The sequence below is a fragment of the Boleophthalmus pectinirostris genome, unplaced genomic scaffold (assembly GCF_026225935.1).
Source record: "Boleophthalmus pectinirostris isolate CB_2022bp ecotype Guang Dong unplaced genomic scaffold, ASM2622593v1 HiC_scaffold_23, whole genome shotgun sequence".
Classification (NCBI taxonomy): Eukaryota; Metazoa; Chordata; class Actinopteri; order Gobiiformes; family Gobiidae; genus Boleophthalmus; species Boleophthalmus pectinirostris.
In genome coordinates this window covers 1454718-1475557 of record NW_026571207.1, presented here as the reverse complement: position 1 = coordinate 1475557, position 20840 = coordinate 1454718, and the positions used below count along the sequence as shown (strand labels likewise).

Below are 20840 nucleotides of genomic sequence, written 5' to 3'. Positions count from 1 at the left end.
TTACATTTTTTTAAATTTATTTATTTATTTTTATTAATTAATTAGCATTAATTATTAACATTAATTAGAAGATCTGCAAACCTACAGCGGGACACTTCTGGTCTACATGTGTGTGTTACAGTTAATAAAAGTAAAAAAAAAAAATATAATACTCTGTACGGATTCATAAAATAGTTATTATTATTATTATTTTAATAGTCAACCGGCCACTATTATTCTGGTCAATCGTCAGTAAATTTAGTGATTTGTCATTTGACTGTTTGCTGTCCCTTGTGCCTGTGAGCAGGACACCATCTCTGCCCCGGCCGCCTACCTCTGCTCCGTCCTGCCCGGGTCCAAGTCTCCTTCACGCTCGCCCCTGATGCCCTCCCGCATGCCGCTCGGAGGAGGAGGAGTAGGAGGTGGAGTAGTGCCCCCCGGTGGTGGAGGAGGAGGAGTAGGAGGTGGAGTAGTGCCCCCCGGTGGTTGGTGGTGGAGGAGGACCCCACGTGGGAGGAGGGGGAGCGCCGGGGTTCCAGGCGGTGCCCCTGTCCCCTCACTCCCCCCCGTCCCCCCTCTCCCCTCAGCAGCAGCAGCAGAACCTCCAGAACCTGAGCAGAGTGCAGCCCAGCGCCGTGTCTCTGCCCGCCGCGTACAAGCCCACGCCCTCCATGTGAGTCTGACGGCGACGCGTGACCGTAAACGTACGATGTGAGCGAAGTATACGCGCGTCACGAATATCGGACTTCAGGTCATCGCGCAATCCACACTGGGAAGGATTTTCTGAAAAAGCGAGCGTCAAACCTCCGTGCGTCTGTTGTCAAAGTCGATCTTTTCGAGTCTTTTGAACCATTTCGCTTTTGTTTCTGGTTCTGATATTGTCATATTTTAGTTTTGGGATTCGGACATCGTTAATTGTTGTGGTTGTTGGATCCTAACAGCGGAAAACGGCTCGAGAAATCTGTTTGTGAACTCCATAAATGCAAAAGTGAATCAGATGTGTGTGACTCAAACCTCTGTTCAAACTGTTTCTCTTCCCAACGGAATTGAAAAATAGTGAAAGGTGAAGGTGATGGGCAGGATTGATCCACAGGAAGAACCAAAAAGGAAACATTTGACTGACTAAATCATCCCAAGTTTACAGAGAACATTTTGTATGTGGAGCGACGACAAAACAAAATCCCGTTTGTTAATGTAGAGGAGCAGAAGACAAACAGACTGAGCTGCACTTTCTTGTTCTTGTGGTTTTACAGCAACATCACGTCTTGGTCTCTTTGCAGTGGAAGGTGTTTCTTGGTGAACAGTTGGTGCCTTTCGCTTTGGCGTTGACTTTTATAAATTTGTAACCGAGGGATCGGGGTTTTGTTTTTTTGGCGCTCCACATACAAAATGTTCTCTGGGTCGTTCACACCAAAGCATCAAAAAACACCTCGACGCTTCTATTTGGAGCCTTTGCATTTGAGTTCAGACGCCCCCGACAAGCGTTTTTAATGCCGTGGACTAACGAGACAAAAATACTTGACGCGCGTCCGTTGCCCTGGAAACAAGAGCCCGGTCCTGGTCTTTTCCCGAAACAATGTCAGACCAGACTGAGAGACTTTAGTGTTTTTATGACATAAAACATCAGCGGAGGAAATCGACTCGACGACTGGAGCGAGTTTATATTTATACTCCACTAATGACACTGGATCAGTCCTGGTTTAGTCCCGGTCTTAGTCTCGGTCTAGTCCTTGTTTAGTCCTGGTTTAGTCCTCGTGATCGTCTCGGTGATTGTGGTGTATATATTTATTCTTCGTTCATGTTTGTGTCTCTGGTTCTCGGGTTTTTCTTCCTGATAATAACGTCGCTGCGTCTCTGGATACTCGTCCCTGATTGGTTGAAAGTTCGAAAAGTTCAGCATTTTCAACTTCCTTGGACGCGCGTCTAGAGCGTCGACGCCAGATTCGCACCGCGCTGACGCCGAAGACGCGCCGCAAAAACGCAGGACGCTCTAGTCGCGCGTCCACATCGACTTTACATAGAAACTGGACGCTTTGACGCTTTGGTGTGAATGAACCTTAAGTCGCACCGGAGAATAAGTCACAGGAAACACACAAACCATGAAACAAAGTGACACTTATAGTCTGAAAAATACGGTACATTAGACGATAAAGAACGATTTTAACACATAGACGTTTCTGATGTCATTTGTGTTGTTCGTTCTGTTTCAGTTTCGCGGAGCCTCTTGGTGTCTAGAGCATCGACGCCAGATTCGCGCCGCGCTGACGCCCGAAGATGCGCCGCAAAAACGCAGCACACCCTAGTCGCGCGTCCACATCGACTTTACATAGAAACTGGACGCTTTGACGCTTTGGTCTGAACACCCCTTTAGACAGTCAAAGTTTTCCTTTTTGGTTCTTCCTGTGGATCAATCCTGCCATCACCTTCACCTTTCACTATTTTTCAATTCCGTTGGGAAGAGAAACAGTTTGAACAGAGGTTTGAGTCACACACATCTGATTCACTTTTGCAGTTATGGAGTTCGCAAACTTCCGAAGACCATTTCTCGAGCCGTTTTCCGCTGTTAGGATCCAACAACCACACAACTACGATGTCCGAATCCCAAAACTAAAATATGACAATATCAGAACCAGAAACAAAAGTGATATGGTTCAAAAGACTTGAAAAGATCGACTTTGTCAATAGACACATCCCACTGGGAAAACAAACATGGAGGTTTGATTCTCACTTTTTCAGAAAATCCTTCCCAGTGTGGATTGCACGATGACTGGAAGTCTGAAATTCGTGATGCACGTATAGTTGGAGCTACATATAATTTGTAAACATTATCCGGCACTGATATATTTATAGCAAGTTCTGTATGTGCGCAGCAGCTTCAAAATCACACACGAAGACACTAAGGCTGCGTTCAGACTGCAGCCTGAAGTGACCCAAATCTGATTGTTTTGGCCCCTATGTTCCTGTATCTGATCTTTTAATGACAGTCTGAACCACACAGATCCGATTTTTTGAAATGTGACCCAGGACACTTGGATATGTGCTCCTGAAACTGATACATATCTGATCTTTTGAACATGTGACTTCAGTGTGAACGGTCCAAAGTGCATTCATCCACCTACACGTTATCAACAAGACACAAACGTCACTATTCTGCGCTGAAGTAGGTGAAAATTGTTAATGAACTCCGTGTGACTGAAGTGAAGCACATCACCACTCACCACTCTTGGCTCCGTCTCCACATCCACACGTTCATTTCAACGAACGTCGCTGCCGCTGCCCCACAAAACACCACGACCAAAAACCTCGTCCTTCTCCTTCTCAATCTCCTCCTTAAAGGTTGTATGGAGGATTTTTTTTTTTTTTCAAATTGTTAATGAAAGTTTAAAATACCCTTACAGAAATGCAGCAGCCTTGTAATTATGCTGATTAAAGAAAAAAGAATGAAAATCTGTAATCTGTGGACATAATGAGGGCAGATAAACATCAGCCAATAGATAACAAGGCTACCTCATTTTCTATTGGCTGTTAGGGATTATGTGGTTTATGCAGCAGTTCTTAGAGGCTTTTTTTAAAATTGTAGTTTCCTCGCAGTTCGCACAAAGTTTGTTGAGATGATGGACAAAAATCCACGACCAGTTCGCCACAAACGAAAGTCCGTTTTTGAGGTCGCTGAAAGAAGAAGAGAAGAAGAAAAGGGAGCAAAGCCAAACACGTGATTCTTGGAGATCTCTTCCAGCGATTGCGCGAATGAAGCAAAGAGTCTAAAAACTGACGTGCCGGTCGTTAAATTATTTCTAGACAGGTCACTTCAGCAGTAATTCTGAACACGTGCTGGATGTAAACAAGTGTGATTTCTAGAGTAAAGAGGCGGGAGGAGGAGATGTTTCTACTGATGGAGCTGTGGAAGAGGAAGGTGGTGTCACGCATGCACAACATTTGAAAAAGGACTGTTGCTGTATTTCTTTTCCCTTTAAAACATCCTCTATACAACCTTTAAAACAAGTAAGTTGTTCATGTTCTGGCTCCGGTACGAGAGGAACTTTAAAATCTCCAGGTGCTCGATGCTGCGTCCATGTTTGGACAACTTCCGTAAACACAGAGACGCTCGCTGCGGTTGACGTCGTCGTGTCTCCAGTGTCACATGTGGGACACTTTCGGGCCGTTTAACGTTCACACTGGAGTCACATACAAGTCGCATTTAATCGGAAATGTGAACGACCTCGCAAAAACATCGGATTTCACAAAAAAATCTGAATTGAGCGTTAAGCCCTGCAGTCTGAACGTCGCCTAAGTTGGGTCGGGGAGAAGCAAATCGCAGCCGAAATCGATCAAATTCTCCTGTAGTGTAGAAACATTTGTATTCTCAGTCTCAACAGTTTTAAAAGTCCTTGGGGAACATACCTTAATTGATGTTAATTAGTTAGAGAAGTCGTCTACAAACCGTCCACTCGACCCTCAGAGGCTCGAGTCCCACTCAGACCAAGTCCTGTCATTGTGCCTTGTAGAGATCGTGCTTTTGTTCTTTCGTCTTATTTCCTCTCCTCCTCTTTCTCTGTTTCCGTCTCTCTGTCTCGGTCTCGGTCTCAGTTTGCCGAAGCCCATCCTGAAGAAGACCATCGCCCCTCGTCCGTCCTCCGCTCGCTCCACGGAGGAGGACATCCAGGGCTCCAAGGACGCCCTGATCCAAGACCTGGAGAAGAAGCTCCGGTCCAAGGAGGCGCGCAGGAGGACCAGCCAGGTACGGACCACACCGGGTTTAGTCCTGGTTTAGTCCTGGTTTAACCCTGGTTTAGTCCTGGTTTAGTCCTGGTTTAGTCCTGGTGTAGTCCTGAGTTTAGTCTTGATTTAACCCTTTTTAAACCTTGGTTTAGTTCTGGTTTAACCCTGGTTTAGTCCTGGTTTAGTCCTGGTTTAGTCCTGGTTTAGTCCTGGTTTAGACCTGGTTTAGTCCTGGTTTAGTCCTGGTTTAGACCTGGTTTAGTCCTGGTTTAGTCCTGGTTTAGTAGTCCTGGTTTCCTGGTTTAGACCTGGTTTAGTCCTGGTTTAGACCTGGTTTTAGTCTGGTTTAGTCCTGGTTTAGTCCTTGTTTAGACCTGGTTTAGTCCTGGTTTAGTCCTGGTTTAGACCTGGTTTAGTCCTGGTTTAGTTTTGGGTTTGTCCTGGTTTAGTTCTGGTTTAGTCCTGGTTTAGTCCTGGTGTTTGAGTCCTGGTTTTTCCTGTTTAGTCCTGGTTTAGTCCTGGTTTAGTCCTGGTTTAGACCTGGTTTTAGTCCTGGTTTAGACCTGGTTTAGACCTGGTTTAGTCCTGGTTTAGTCCTGGTTTAGTCCTGGTTTAGTGGTTTAGACCTGGTTTAGTCCTGGTTTTGTCCTGGTTTAGACCTGGTTTAGTCCTGGTTTTAGTCCTGGTTTAGTCCTGGTTTCCTGGTTTAGTCCTGGTTTAGTCCTGGTTTAGTCCTGGTTTTAGTCCTAGTTAACCTGGTTTAGTCCTGATTTAGTCCTGGTTTAGACCTGGTTTTGGCCCAGTTTTGTCCTGGTTTAATACTTGTTTAACCCTGGTACAGACCTGGTTTAACCCTGTTTTAGTCATGGTTTGGTCTTGGTTTAGTCCTGGTTTAGTCTTTAAACTTTGCCCTTGTGTGTAACAGAAGCTGTCCTATGAGAAGTCCTAGTTTAGTCCTGGTTTAGTCCTGATTTAGTCCTGTCTTAGTCTTGATTTAACCCTTTTTTAATCTTGTTTTAGTCCTGGTTTAGACCTGGTTTAGGCCTGGTTTAGTCCTGGTTTAATACTCGTTTAGACCTGGTTTAGTCCTGGTTTAGTCCTGGTTTAGTCCTGGTTTAGTCCTGGTTTAGACCTGGTTTAGTCCTGGTTTAGACCTGGTTTAGTCCTGGTTTAGACCTGGTTTAGACCTGGTTTTAGTCCTGGTTTAGTCCTGGTTTAGACCTGTTTAGGGTTTAGACCTGGTTTAGTCCTGGTTTAGTCCTGTTTTAGTCCTGGTTTAGTCCTGGTTTAGACCTGGTTTAGTCCTGGTTTAGTCCTGGTTTTAGACCTGGTTTAGTCCTTGGTTTAGACCTGGTTTAGTCCTGGTTTAGTCCTGGTTTAGTCCTGGTTTTTAGTCCTGGTTTAGTCCTGGTTTAGACCTGGTTTAGACCTGGTTTAGTCCTGGTTTTAGTCCTGGTTTAGTCCTGGTTTAGACCTGGTTTAGTCCTGGTTTAGTCCTGGTTAGACCTGGTTTAGTCCTGGTTTAGACCTGGTTTAGTCCTGTTTAGTCCTGGTTTAGACCTGGTTTAGTCCTGGTTTAGTCCTGGTTTAGACCTGGTTTAGACCTGTTTTAGTCCTGGTTTAGTCCTGGTTTAGACCTGGTTTAGTCCTGGTTTAGTCCTGGTTTAGTCCTGGTTTTAGTCCTGGTTTAGACCTGGTTTAGTCCTGGTTTAGTCCTGGTTTAGTCCTGTTTTAGACCTGGTTTAGTCCTGGTTTAGTCCTGGTTTAGTCCTGGTTTAGTCCTGTTTTAGTCCTGGTTTAGTCCTTGTTTAGACCTGGTTTTCCTGGTTTAGACCTGGTTTAGACCTGTTTTAGTCCTGGTTTAGTCCTGTTGTAGACCTGGTTTAGTCCTGGTTTAGTCCTGTTTTAGTCCTGGTTTAGTCCTTGTTTAGACCTGGTTTAGTCCTGGTTTAGTCCTTGTTTAGACCTGGTTTAGTCCTGTTTTAGTCCTGGTTTATTCCTGGTTTAGACCTGGTTTAGACCTGGTTTAGTCCTTGTTTAGACCTGGTTTAGACCTGGTTTAGTCCTGGTTTAGTCCTTGTTTAGACCTGGTTTAGTCCTGGTTTAGACCTGGTTTAGTCCTGGTTTAGTCCTGTTTAGACCTGGTTTAGACCTGGTTTAGTCCTTGTTTAGACCTGTTTTAGACCTGGTTTAGTCCTGGTTTAGTCTTTAAACCCTGTCCTCGTGTGTAACAGAAACTGTCCTATGAGGAGAGGATGGCTCGCCGGCTGCTGGGGCCCGACAACGCCACCTACATGTTCGACCAGGAACTGTCCGACTCCCTGGACCAGGTGAGAGCAGAACTGTGGTTCCAGTTTCACCTCGACTGTCAGAGGAGACGTTCACCACTCACAGAACCGTAGTTACATCACTTTTGTCACTCCTCCTGAAGCTTTACTCCGCCGTAAGCAAAATCTGAAAATCCTCCAGACAAAACTCAAATGTCCTGGCTGTAGTTGATTCTAAAAAGACCAAAGACTCTGATACAAATGTCAGATTTTTAACAAATATGCACGAAAAAATAAAGCAAAATAAGGCCAGGGATAGAGATGAATTGTCAACAAAGCTCAAAACATGTAAAACTGGTTGTGAATCATTTAATGTTTGCAGATGACTTAGTTATTTTCAGTCCAAGCACTTCACCTGTGTTCAGTTTTACGGTGTGGAGCATGATCTAGATCAGGGGTGCTCAATACGTCGATCCCGATCTACCAGTCGATCGCCAAGGTCGTGTGGGTAGATCTCCGTGTCTCGTCTCGGTTTGGACTCGGTCTTGTCTCTCACTCGAGGTCTGACACTCAACAAGTGTGATCATATTTCATTCCGGCCGCTGCTGTTGGTAATAAACTTGTAGCGGGTGCAGGAGCGTGTGGGGCGTCTCAGTGCAGCCTGTGCGCTCATTTGAAACCCGCGGAGACTCTACGGCGCATCACAAACACACACGCTCCCTATGCACGGCTCGTCTGCGACAGCGTGTGCCCTCGTGTACCAGCGTGCATCACAGGGCAGGTTCAACTTCCTAAACATCCTACCTGTCCACCTGCCTCACGTCAGCACGCCGCCCCTCGCCTTTTCACGCTCTCGCTCCTTCCTGCGTACAGCCAACACAAGCCCCTCCCACAGTGCGGCTGATTAGAAGAACAAGACCAAACGTGAAGCAAAAACCAGTCTAAATTTGTGTTCCAGTGTTGGCACAAAGCAGGTCTACAGCATAGAGCGGATCTACAGAACAGACCTACTGCCACATTTGGCTGAAGTTTGTCTAACAAAAGTGACAAATGCATCTGTGTTTGTCACGATGTGCGTTTGGTTTGGTAAACGTGCAGAGGCTGGTAAATATCACTGCAAAACCAGAAAAGAATGAAACTCCAGTTTGGAACTTTAAAAAACAGGTTTAAAAATCTTCCTTCACTTTTTTCACAGTTTTGTGTAAAGTGCCAGAGGAAGTTCTCTTAAAGAAGAGGTTCTCAAACTGTGGGGGAGGGTCCAAAAAAGGGGCACAGAGTGTTTCAGTGCAGTTTGTTTGACTTTGTATTAGGAAGATCATTTTGACTTGGTCATTTTGTAAGTAGCTCTGTACTAAAGTATAATTCAACCCAGAGTTTGGTCATGATCTGTAGGACCAAAGACGACAAGCACATGACATATCCTGACTTTTGCCTGTCAAATGTCGTGTTGTCTGTTACGACAAAAATAAAACACCTCGGACTAAGAATTTTAATCTGACAATAAAATAATAAAGTCACTCACAATCTGAGATTCAGTGCAGTAAGATCAGTCGAGTCTGTGGAGACACTGGTGTGACTCTTTTTAAAAACATAAATGTTTGTTGTTGTGAATTGTCTCTGTCCTTGTCTGTTTTAAAAATGGACCATGATTCCAATTTGGATGTTTAGTAGGGCTGGGTATCGTTAAGAAGTTACCGATACGATACATATCTCGATACATAGGCCACGATACGATACGCTTTTCTGTACAGTGAGCTTTCGATTCAGTACAATTCGATACAATTATATTTTCAAAAAGTGAATTTGAAAAACATCCATTTTACTCAAAACAGTGAAAATGTCAACACAACTGTAGCTCTTACACAGACTAATTTAGTGAAAATATACCTAAAATACTCTTGACGATATATCGATGCAGCAGCCCGCAATATCGATACTGTGTCAGCACATTAAATGATACGATATATCGATATTTTGATATTTTTGCACACCCCTAGTGTTTAGTGGCTCTTTAAAGTGGGACTTAAAGGTTGTATGGAGGATTTTTTAAGGGAAGAGAAATACAGCGACAGTTCTTTTACAAATGTTGTGCATGCGAGTTTTTAGACCCTTCGTCCGCTTCACTCGCGCAATCGCTGGAAGGAATCTCCAAGAATCACCTCAGTTTGTCTTTGCTCCTTTTCCCCTTCTCTTCTTCTTTCAGCGACCTCAAGAACCAACTTTCTTTTGCGGCGAACTGGTCGTGGATTCTCGTCCGCCATCGCAACAAACTTTGTGAGGAAGTGAACAGTTTGAAAAAGCCTCTAAGAACCGCTGCATAAACCACGTGATCCCTTGCATCCCGACGAGTCAATTACACTAAAACGTAGGGAGTTTGATTGATGATGACCTGACAGCCAATAGGTAAAGAGGCAGCCTCGTTTTCTATTGGCTGATGTTTTATCTGGCCTCAACACGTCCACAGTTGATAAATTTTTTATTCTTTTTTTTTTGGTCATCGTAATTACAAAGCTGCTGCGTCTCTGTAATGGTATTTTAAACTTTCATTGACAATTTGAAACAAAAAAAAAATCCTCCATACAACCTTTAAAGGTTGTATGGAGGATTTTTTTTTTTTTTTTTTGTTTTAAATTGTCATTGAAAGTTTAAAATACCATTACAGAGACGCAGCAGCCTTCTAATTATGATGACCAAAAAAATCTATCAGTTGTGGACGTAGTGAGGCCAGATAAACATCAGCCAATAGAAAACGAGGCTCCCTCTTTTTCTATTGGCTGTTAGGTTGTCAGTCAAACTCCCTACATTTTTAGTGTAACTGAGTCGTCGGCGCTCGGGGATTACGTGGTTTATGCGGCGGTTCTTTGAGGCTTTTTCAAACTGTAGCTTCCTCGCAATTCGCACAAAGTTTGTTGCGACGGCGGACGAGAATCCACGACCAGTTCGCCGCAAAAGAAAGTCCGAAGGGTCTAAAAACTGACGCGTCGGTCGCTAAAAATATTTCTAGGCAGTTCACTTCAACAGTAGGAGTGTGATTTGTAGAGTAAAGAGGCGGGAGGAGGAGATGTTTCTACCGAGGAAGGTGGTGTCACACATGCACAACATTTGAAAAAGGACGGTCGCTGTATTTCACTTCCCTTAAAAAATCCTCTATACAACCTTTAACTCTTGAACGCTTAAATACTTGAAGTGAGTTTGTTTATTCCTCTGATCACAGTCACATTCCTGTTGTTGTTTGTGGGCGGCTGGTGTGTGGACTCTGCTCCTCAGGTTATCTCCGGGTTACGTCGATACTAAACAAAGATTTATCGACGAGTTTTAACACAGATTTTCAGAGTGAGATCGTTGCTCTGCTGTCGGACGCCGGACGCCGACGAAGCGCAATGGAAACTCAGTGAAGAGTATGGATTTACTCTGATCGTGTTGGTTTAGCCCGAGCTGTCCCCGCCTGTCTCTGTGTTTGGGAAAACCAGGACTAAACCAGGACTAAACCAGGACTAAACTAGGACTAAAACAGGACTAAAACAGGACTAAAGCAGGACTAAACCAGGACTAAAATAGGACTAAAATAGGACTAAACCAGGACGAAACCAGGACTAAAATAGGACTAAACCAGGACTAAACCAAGGCTAAAATTGGACTAAACCAGGACTAAACCAGGTCTAAAACAGGACTAAACCAGGACTAAAACCAGGACTAAACCAGGACTAAAACCAGGACTAAAACAAAGACTAAACCAGGACTAAACCAGGTCTAAACCAAGAGTAAAACAAGGACTAATCCAGGACTAAACCAGGACTAAACCAGGACTAAACTAGGTCTAAACCAGGACTAAACCAGGACTAAACCAGGACTAAACCAGGACTAAACCAGGACTAAACCAGGTCTAAACCAGGACTAAACTAGGACTAAACCAGGACTAAACCAGGACTAAACCAGGACTAAACCAGGTCTAAACCAGGTCTAAACCAGGTCTAAACCAGGACTAAACCAGGACTAAACCAGGTCTAAACCAGGTCTAAACCAGGACTAAACCAGGACCAAACCAGGACTAAACCAGGACTAAACCAGGACTAAACCAGGACTAAACCAGGACTAAACTAAACCAGGACTAAACCAGGACTAAACCAGGTCTAAACCAGGTCTAAACCAGGACTAAACCAGGTCCAAACCAGGACTAAACCAGGAATAAACCAGGACATTAGTGTCTCGACGAGAGACGAGTGAAGAGTGTGGATTTCCTCTGATCGTGTTGGTTTAGTCCGAGCTGTCCCCACGTGTTTCTGTTCATCCGGACTCGTCCTCTGTGTCTCTGTGTTTGGTCCGGTCCTCATTTGGCTGTGCCCCCCCCCCCCTCCGAGGGCCTCGTGTCCCGTGTCCCGGGTCACGTCCTCCGTCCTCCGCAGCCCATTCTCCTGTGCCCCAGTTAACGACGAAAAACAAACAAAAAAGCAAAACTCAGACCGAGATCCAGACACTTCACATCCTTAATGATCTGTCGTCTGAATCGGTTTCATTCACGTTTTAGAATCTGATGACGTTGGTTTCTGCAGTGACGTCATGTCGGTAACGGAGGGAATGAAATATGCAGCACTTTTTGGTCAATAAATCCAAACAGTGATAACTCTTGGTTCTCACTTCCATATCCTTAACAAACTGGTTTGAATATTTGCTTCATATAGTTTTCTACCATATGGAACAAGATTAGGTGGAAAAACCTCTGACTTTTTGACGCATGAGATTTTTTATTAAGAAAGTTCATGGTAACGGAGGGAAAAGTAACGGAGGGAAAATTGTACAAACAAGTAGAAGGTGCAGGATTTTACATCATTTGTCGCTTTTTTCTTCTGAAAACTTTAATATTACTTCAAAATGAAAGAAACTACTTCTATAAATCAAAAGTGTCAAACTCATGTTGTTCCGGGCGTCGTGTCCAACCGACTTTGATCCCAAAGTGTCTGGATCAGAAAACTCATGTCATATAAACCCCAAAATAACAATAAGTTCAAATATTTGTGCAGAGAAACACAAATCTATTACAGAAATCTTTTTGAATTGATGAACTCTTTCTTTTTACAAATATTTATAAACATTATGTAACAACCTGAAACTTTAAGAAAAATACAAATTCAACACAAAGTTTTAACATGAACTTGTCTGTAAACAGGAATAAGTCAATTTTTGTTGTAAAATCCTGCACTCGGCTCCACTTTTCTCATGTTGGACATTTTTCTGATGAGGGTGTCACGGTCAACAGTCAAAACGATCGTCCTTTAAAAGAGGCGAGGATTCATTTGAGCTGCTCTGGTGGGAGGCCTCCATGCACAGAGACGCTGCTGTGATAAACACCGCAGAAAATTAACAAGATTTTAATAGAAAATATAATTAAAATATTTTAGTAGGGCCAGATTAAAGGTCTTGGAGGGCCAGATCTGGCCCCCGGGCCGTATGTTTGACACCCGTGCTATAGGCGAGTTTCAGTTGACGTCATTGTTATTAAAAGCCCGCGTTGCTGCTGGGAAATATTTTGGTCGGAGGAAAGAAACACGGTAGCGTCAAACACAGTGCGTAACCTCGTGTATTTCTCCCCGATAATGGTAAAGTCCTGCTGCATTATCGGATGCACAAATAGAAGCACAGAAGAAGGAAAATGTCTTTTTCGTATTCTGAGTGAAAAGAACCACTAACGGTGAATTAAACGACTTTCAAACATCCGCAGAGCAAACGTAGAAGATCCTAACAAACCGTGGACTCCAACAAGTTCAACAACACATCCAGACTCTTGGAGGTTTTCATCTTTTCTGCTGTGAATGGCCCAGGAGTTTACACCAAGTCATTGTGGATATCGCCCAAGTGAATATTTGTCCAGGTAGTTGGAGATTCTGACCAGAAATTTGGTTTGGTTTCACCTTTTGTCGGGGTTGAAAAGGGTGATTTGTCGTCCATCGATGTTTATGACCAATTTCTGGTCAAATGGTCTTGGGTCGTCTGCCGTTAGAGTGGATAAATAACCGGGATCAATACCCTTTACGTGCTTTCTCGCTCCGTCCGTCATGTTCAATTAGTGTTTCTTGCCGCTGACCAAAATAATTCCCAGCATGCAACGCGCGCTTTTGTCAACAACAAAACTCGCCTATAAAATATGTCAGTCCTTCCAAGCAAATTTTTATCATTTTAAATACATTTTTTTTTTTTTAATCATGTCCCTTCATCAACAGTTCAAAGATGGAATAACACAAGATATGATGAAATACATCCATTTATTTACAGGATTTTTGGGTCTTTGAAATTTGGGAAATAATTTTTGTTCCATGTTTCATACATGGTCTGTTTAAAACATATGGAACAGTTTGATAAACTAGAGCACATATGTATCTGTTCAATACATTTTTATATCAGATGAATTAACTTGAAGTTTTGGTCTTGTTGTTTACTTCTGTTTGACCAGGTCCATTTACAGTTTTAATATTCACTCTGTTCATAATTGAGGGATTCTTTGGCGAGCTTCAGGTTGGAGGTTGGAGACCCCCGTCCTACACTGTCCCTGTGTGCTCTGTCTGTCTCTGTCTCTGTCTCTGTCTCTCTCTGTCTCTGTGTCTCTGTCTCTCTGTCTCTGTCTCTCTGTCTCTGTCTCTCTCTGTCTCTGTGTCTCTGTGTCTCTCTGTGTCTCTGTCTCTCTGTCTCTCTCTGTGTCTCTGTCTCTGTCTCTCTGTCTCTGTCTGTCTCTGTCTCTGTCTCTGTGTCTCTGTCTCTCTGTCTCTGTCTCTCTGTCTCTGTCTCTGTCTCTGTCTCTGTCTCTGTCTCTGTCTCTGTCTCTCTGTGTCTCTGTCTCTGTGTCTCTGTCTCTGTCTCTGTCTCTGTCTCTGTCTCTCTGTCTCTCTGTCTCTTGTCTCTGTCTCTGTCTCTGTCTCTCTCTGTCTCTGTCTCTCTCTGTCTCTGTCTCTGTCTCTGTCTCTGTCTCTGTCTCTGTCTCTGTGTCTCTGTCTCTCGTCTCTCTGTCTCTGTCTCTGTCTCTGTCTCTGTCTCTCTGTCTCTCTGTCTCTCTCTGTCTCTGTCTCTCTCTGTCTCTGTCTCTGTCTCTGTCTCTGTCTCTGTCTCTGTGTCTCTGTCTCTCTCTGTCTCTGTGTCTCTCTGTCTCTCTCTGTCTCTGTCTCTGTCTCTGTCTCTGTCTCTGTCTCTCTGTCTCTGTCTCTGTCTCTCTCTGTCTCTGTCTCTCTGTCTCTGTCTCTGTCTCTGTCTCTGTCTCTGTCTCTGTCTCTGTGTCTCTGTCTCTGTGTCTCTGTCTCTGTCTCTGTCTCTGTGTCTCTGTGTCTCTGTCTCTGTCTCTGTCTCTCTGTCTCTGTCTCTGTCTCTGTCTCTGTCTCTGTCTCTGTCTCTGTGTCTCTGTCTCTGTCTCTGTCTCTCTGTCTCTGTCTCTGTCTCTGTCTCTGGTCTCTGTCCTGTGGTCTGTGGGGCTGGAGCTTCTATTTTCAGGATGAGTTCAACAAAGCCCCCTTGTCCTTGTCCCTCGTCCCTCGTCCGTCGTCCCTCGTCCCTCTGTCCCTCTCCTCCGCGACGGACTGAACTGTCCAAACAAACTCACGTCAGAAAAGTGAAACAAAAACAAAAAAACATTTAAATTCAATCTAATCTAGTTTTATTTCTTCAGCACATTTCATTAAAAAAACAGTTTCCAAAGTACTGCACAATAAAAGTAAAACATATCCAATAGAAATATAAAAAAATAAAATAAAGCTCTGTTTGACTGAGACTGAGACCGAGACCAGACCAGGACTGAGACAGGGACTGAGACCGGGACCAGACCAGGACCAGACCGTGATAGAGACCGGGACTGAGACCAGGGACTGAGACAGAGACCAGACCGGGACTGAAACCAGAACTTAGACCGGGATCAGACCAGGACTGAGACCGGGACTGAGACAGAGACCAGACCGGGACTGGGACCGGGATCAGACCAGGACAAGACCGTGATTGAGACCAGGACAAGACCGGGACTGAGGCAGAGACCAGACCGGGACCAGACCGTGATTGAGACCAGGACTGAGACAGGGACTGAAACAGAGACCAGACTAAACCAGGACTAAACCACGTCAAAACCAGGACTAAACCACGTCTAAACCAGGACTAAACCAAGACTAAACCAGGACTAAAACAGGACTAAACCAAGACTAAACCAGGACTAAGCTAAGACTAAACCAGGACTAAACCAGGACTAAACTATGTCTCAAACAAGATTTAACAGGACTAAATCCTGCTGTGTGGACGTGTTTCTTCTTCTTCTATCAATAATATTTTTTATTTGGTTCAGTAAAGTCTGGACTTTTTATTTTCTTTTATCAGACAAAACTTCTTATGTGAAGATTTCCTCGTCTTTGTTTCTCTACAGCAAATCAAGTAATCCAAAGTAATCAGATTACATTACTCACTTTAAGTAATTTAATGGATTATGTTACAAACTACATTTTGGTGTGTGTAATCTGTAATCTGTAGGGGAATATGTTTTAAAAGTCACTTTCCCAACGCACATTTTAACTGTAATGTTTTTCTTTTCTGCTGCAGCCAGATTCTCCAGAGGGACGACACACTGGAGGACTCTGGTAAGACTCAGGATTTGTTCAACGTATTTCCCTTTTTCATCACTAAACACCAAGTTATTAACGCTCCGTAGTCCCGCAGAACCGTCACATGTGGATCAGAACATGTTTTTGAGCGAGTCTAAAAACGGCCGTGTGTCACCTGCAGGGGGCGACACCACTCCGGATCGGACGAGAAGGCAAACGAAGGTCCGGCCATTCAGGAGAAGTGCTACGCTCCGAGGTTCCTCCAGATCCCCCAGGACCTGACCGTGGAGGAGGGCAGGTTCTGCAGGATCGACTTTAAGGTCCAGATACTCCACGTTTGACCACATTACACACACGTACACACTACACACACACACACGTACACACACGAACACACTACACACTACACACACATACACACTACACACTACACACACGTACACACACACACACGTACACACACGAACACACTACACACTACACACACGTACACACACGTATACACACACACACGTACACACACGAACACACTACACACTACACACACATACACACTACACACTACACACACACGTACACACACTACACACACGTACACACTACACACTACACACACACACACACACACACACGACACATACACACACACACTACACACTACACACACATACACACACACATACACAACACACACTACACACTACACACACACACACACACACACACACTACACACTACACACGTACACACGTACCACACTACACACTACACACACACACTACACACACACACACACACTACACACTAACACACACACACACACACACTACACACACACACACACGTACACACGTACACACACACACACACACACACACACACACACACACACACACACACACACACGTACACAACACCACTACACACACACACACTACACACACATACACACACGTACACACTACACACTACACACACATACACACACACACGTACACACTACACACACACACTACACACTACACACACACTACTACACACACACACACACACACTACACACACACACACACACTACACACACACACACACACACACACACACACACACACACACACGTACACACTACACACACATACACACACACACACACACACACACACACTACACACACGTACACACTACACACACTACACACACTACACACTACACACACTACACACACGTACACACTACACACACTACACACACGTACACACTACACACACGTACACACTACACACTACACACACTACACACACGTACACACTACACACTACACACTACACACACGTACACACACACATACACATACACACACACACAACATACACACACACGTACACACACGTACACACTACACATACTACACACACACTACACACTACACACTACACACACTACACACACTACACACTACACACACACACTACATGCACACTACTACACACACTACACACACTACACACACGTACACACACGACACACACACACACACACTACACACTACACACACTACACACACTACACACACGTACACACACACACACACATACACACACACGTACACACACGTTACACACTACACTACACACACACCACACTACACACTACACACACTACACACACTAACACACTAACACACACACTACACACTACACACACACACACTACACGCTACACACTACACACAACACTACACACACGTACACACTACACACTACACACACACACACACTACACACACTACACACTACACACACTACACGCTACACACTACACACACGTACACACACGTACACACTACACATACTACACACACTACACACTACACACACTCACACACTACACACTACACACTACACACTACACACACTACACACACGTACACGCTACACACTACACACACGTACACACACGTACACACGTACACACTACACACGACACACTACACACACACACTACACACTACACGTACACACTACACGCTACACATTACACACACACACACTACACAAACTGCACGTACCACACTAACACACTACACACACTACACACACGTACACACTACACACACTACACACTACACACACTACACACACGTACACACTACACACACTACACACTACACACACTACACACTACACACACTACACACACGTACACACTACACACTACACACACTACACACACACGTACACACACGTACACACTACACACACTACACACTACACACACGTACACACTACACACGTACACACACGATCACACTACACACACTACACACTACACACACATACTCACACGTACACACACATACTCACACAACCACTACACACACGTACACACACATACACACACGTACACACTACACACACTAACACACTACACACTACACACACACACACACACTACACACACTACACACACACACACACACTACACACACTACACACTACACACACTACACACACTACACACACTACACACTACACACACTACACACACTACACACTACACACTACAACTTCTGTGGCTCTTGTAAACTGTCTAGTGTATTTTGATTCTAGTCGCTGGAGAGAAATGAAATTGAGCGGAGACACTAGACCAGGGGACGGCGACTCAAACTGTTCAAAGAGCCATTTTGGCCTAAAAAAACAAAAACCAAACCTGCCTGGAGACGCAAAGAATGAAAAGTCTTTTATAAACCTAATATGAAGGCGACACAGACTCAGGATATGAACTTTATAAACCGACTATTAAAATGACTCAGTCGACTTCAAATACAAAAGAACATCATGATGCGTCTGTGACCCTCTCACACTCGCTGCTCCGTCTGTAGCCGCTGAAATCAGGTGTTAGTGTTTATTCCTTTGTCGTTTAGGCCCCGTTTACACGGACACGGGGATTTTTAAAAACGGAGACATTTCCCTTCGTTTACACACAAACGGCGAAAACGAATCTTTCTAAAAACTCCGGCTGGAGTGGAGATTTTGGAAACTCCGGTTTCACGTTTACGTGTAAACTGAGATAAACGGAGTTTTAGGAGCTGACGCGCTGAAAGTGACCGACGTTTACCTGTTGCTATGACGACGATGATGAAGTATTCAGAGCAGCAGTCACATTTCTTCTGATCGTGCAGCAGCACTCAGAAAACAAACCCGGAGCAGCAGCACCAAACACACGGGGCAGTCAGCACAGCTCCTCAAGACGGGGCTGAGGCTCCAGTGTTGGTCAGATGGTCCAGAGGCTTCGTCCTCCATGTCCTGGTTCCAGACGGAGACGAGTGAGACCAGCGCAAAGAACTGGGTCCGAGTGGTTCAGTGCCGTCGTCAGTGCGCTGGTTCCATGCGGGAAAAGTGAGAATGTTCTGTGGACCACAGGTCGGCTGCTCTGGTCCTCTGCACTCGATGTGGTGCAGCATCCGGACAGAAGTGTGAATCCGTTTGGTTCGTTATGTTGTTCTGAGCGTTCGTCTGCGCACGTGTTTTTTTTGTTGTTTTATTTTTGGGAAAAGCACTTCTCAGGTGGAGGTGGACACCACCCCCACTTCAGCTCATCTGTTTGTTCTGCTGAAACACTTTTCATGTGTTTTGTTATGTTTCATTCACACACAGCTGATGGATCAGATCCATGAGCAGATGAACGAGGGTTTTACCCCTAAACAAACCAGATTAAAACAACAACCAAAAAAATCATTCCTTTTCCATTTTCACTCATTTTTGAAAAAGCTCCAGGGAGCCACTAGGGGAGAGCTAAAGAGCCACATGCGGCTCCGGAGCCGCGGGTTGCCGACCCCTGCACTAGGTGGCACCAGCCTGGCTAATCCCATAATGCTTTTCGATGTGATGTCTCTGTCTATTTTAGCAACTGTGAAAAAAACATTTAAAAAAAAGTCCCTCCCCTGTGTGCAGGTGGGCGGTCTCCCCACTCCAGACGTGAGCTGGTACCTGGACGGTAAAGCCATCCGCCCCGACGACTACCACAAGATGTTGGTGTGTGAGAAAGGGCTCCACTCCTTCATCATCGAGATCGTCACCGTGCACCACGCCGGAGTGTACGAGTGTGTGGCACGAAACAGAGCCGGAGAGAGCAGGTTCAGCATGAGGCTCGACGTCATAGGTAAGACACTCCATATGTGTTTATATATGTGTTTAAATATGTGTTATATATGTGTTTATATGTGTGTTTTTATATGTGTTTTAAATATGTGTGTATATATGTGTTTAAATATGTGTTTATATGTGTTTATCTATGTGTGTATATATATGTGTGCCACGTTTACATGAGAGCTTTAATTCCAAATAAAAATAATTTAATTCTGAATCAAAATTAATTCCGCTTTAAAAAGACCATGTAAACAAAAATGATTATTCAGAATGAACCTTAATTCCGAACTAAGTGTTTGGTTTATTCCAATTTTAAAATCGTATGAATTTCATCCTGGATCATGTTTCACGTTTATTCTTGTTAAAAATAATGCTGGTGCTTCGGCGCCTGCTCGATCCAGACGATCCGACTCCACCAGTCCTGACTTCAGACTTTCCTCCTCGTCTCTTTGGATTTGTGAGCAGGATGTGGGAGTGAGCTGAGGTTTTGTCTTCTTCCTCCTTCTCCGACACTCTTCCCTTCTCCTCCTCAGCCGACAGACGTAAAGTGTGATGAGACAATTCTCCAGCTGCTGCTTCACAATTATCATCAGAACAACAGAAAAGCCGGGAGCAGCTGAAGTGTGTGTTTTCTTCCAGTCGACATAAATCCGTTGGTGTCTCTGCCCAATCAGAACCTTCCCCGCCCCCAGACGCTGAGCGGAATTAAATAAAGGCAATTTAACGTATTTTCCAATGTAAACCTGAATTCGGAATGATTATTTCCATGTAAACTCCCAGGAGAAAATGTTAATTCAGAACTATTTAATTCTGCACAATTAATTCTGAATTAAAAATCTTGATGTAAACGTGGGGATCTGCACTGTTTACCTTTTTATATAAGTTTATATAAACAGATAAGTTTATGTTTCTGTATTGAACGTGCTCTGTCCTCCAGCTCAGGAAGCCCTGCGCCCGCCCGCCTTCGTGCAGAAGATGTTGAACTCCCGAGCTCTAGAGGGCGACTCTGTGCGGTTAGAGTGTAAAGTGGACGCCTCTCCTCCTCCTCAGCTCTTCTGGAAGAAGGACAAAGACATGCTGCGCATCGACCCCAACCGCATGAGGTCAGTGCACTAGTGTCTGTAAGAGTTTAAACTGTCACATTATGAGGGTCACTTCCTATTTACGCCG

The 20840-nt window shown here is 44.4% G+C and overlaps 1 protein-coding gene across 1 annotated transcript in view; it reads left to right on the top strand.

Moving 5' to 3' along the window:
- The window catches only part of myot (myotilin), a 42531-nt gene that overhangs the window by 14993 nt on the left and 6698 nt on the right, over positions 1-20840 (top strand). The window contains exons 3-10 of the mRNA XM_055159576.1: positions 287-401; positions 478-652; positions 4567-4717; positions 6933-7028; positions 15522-15559; positions 15705-15843; positions 19476-19683; positions 20608-20773. Of these exons, the coding sequence (XP_055015551.1) occupies positions 287-401; positions 478-652; positions 4567-4717; positions 6933-7028; positions 15522-15559; positions 15705-15843; positions 19476-19683; positions 20608-20773 (1088 nt within the window). The remainder of the gene's footprint in view (positions 1-286; positions 402-477; positions 653-4566; positions 4718-6932; positions 7029-15521; positions 15560-15704; positions 15844-19475; positions 19684-20607; positions 20774-20840) is intronic.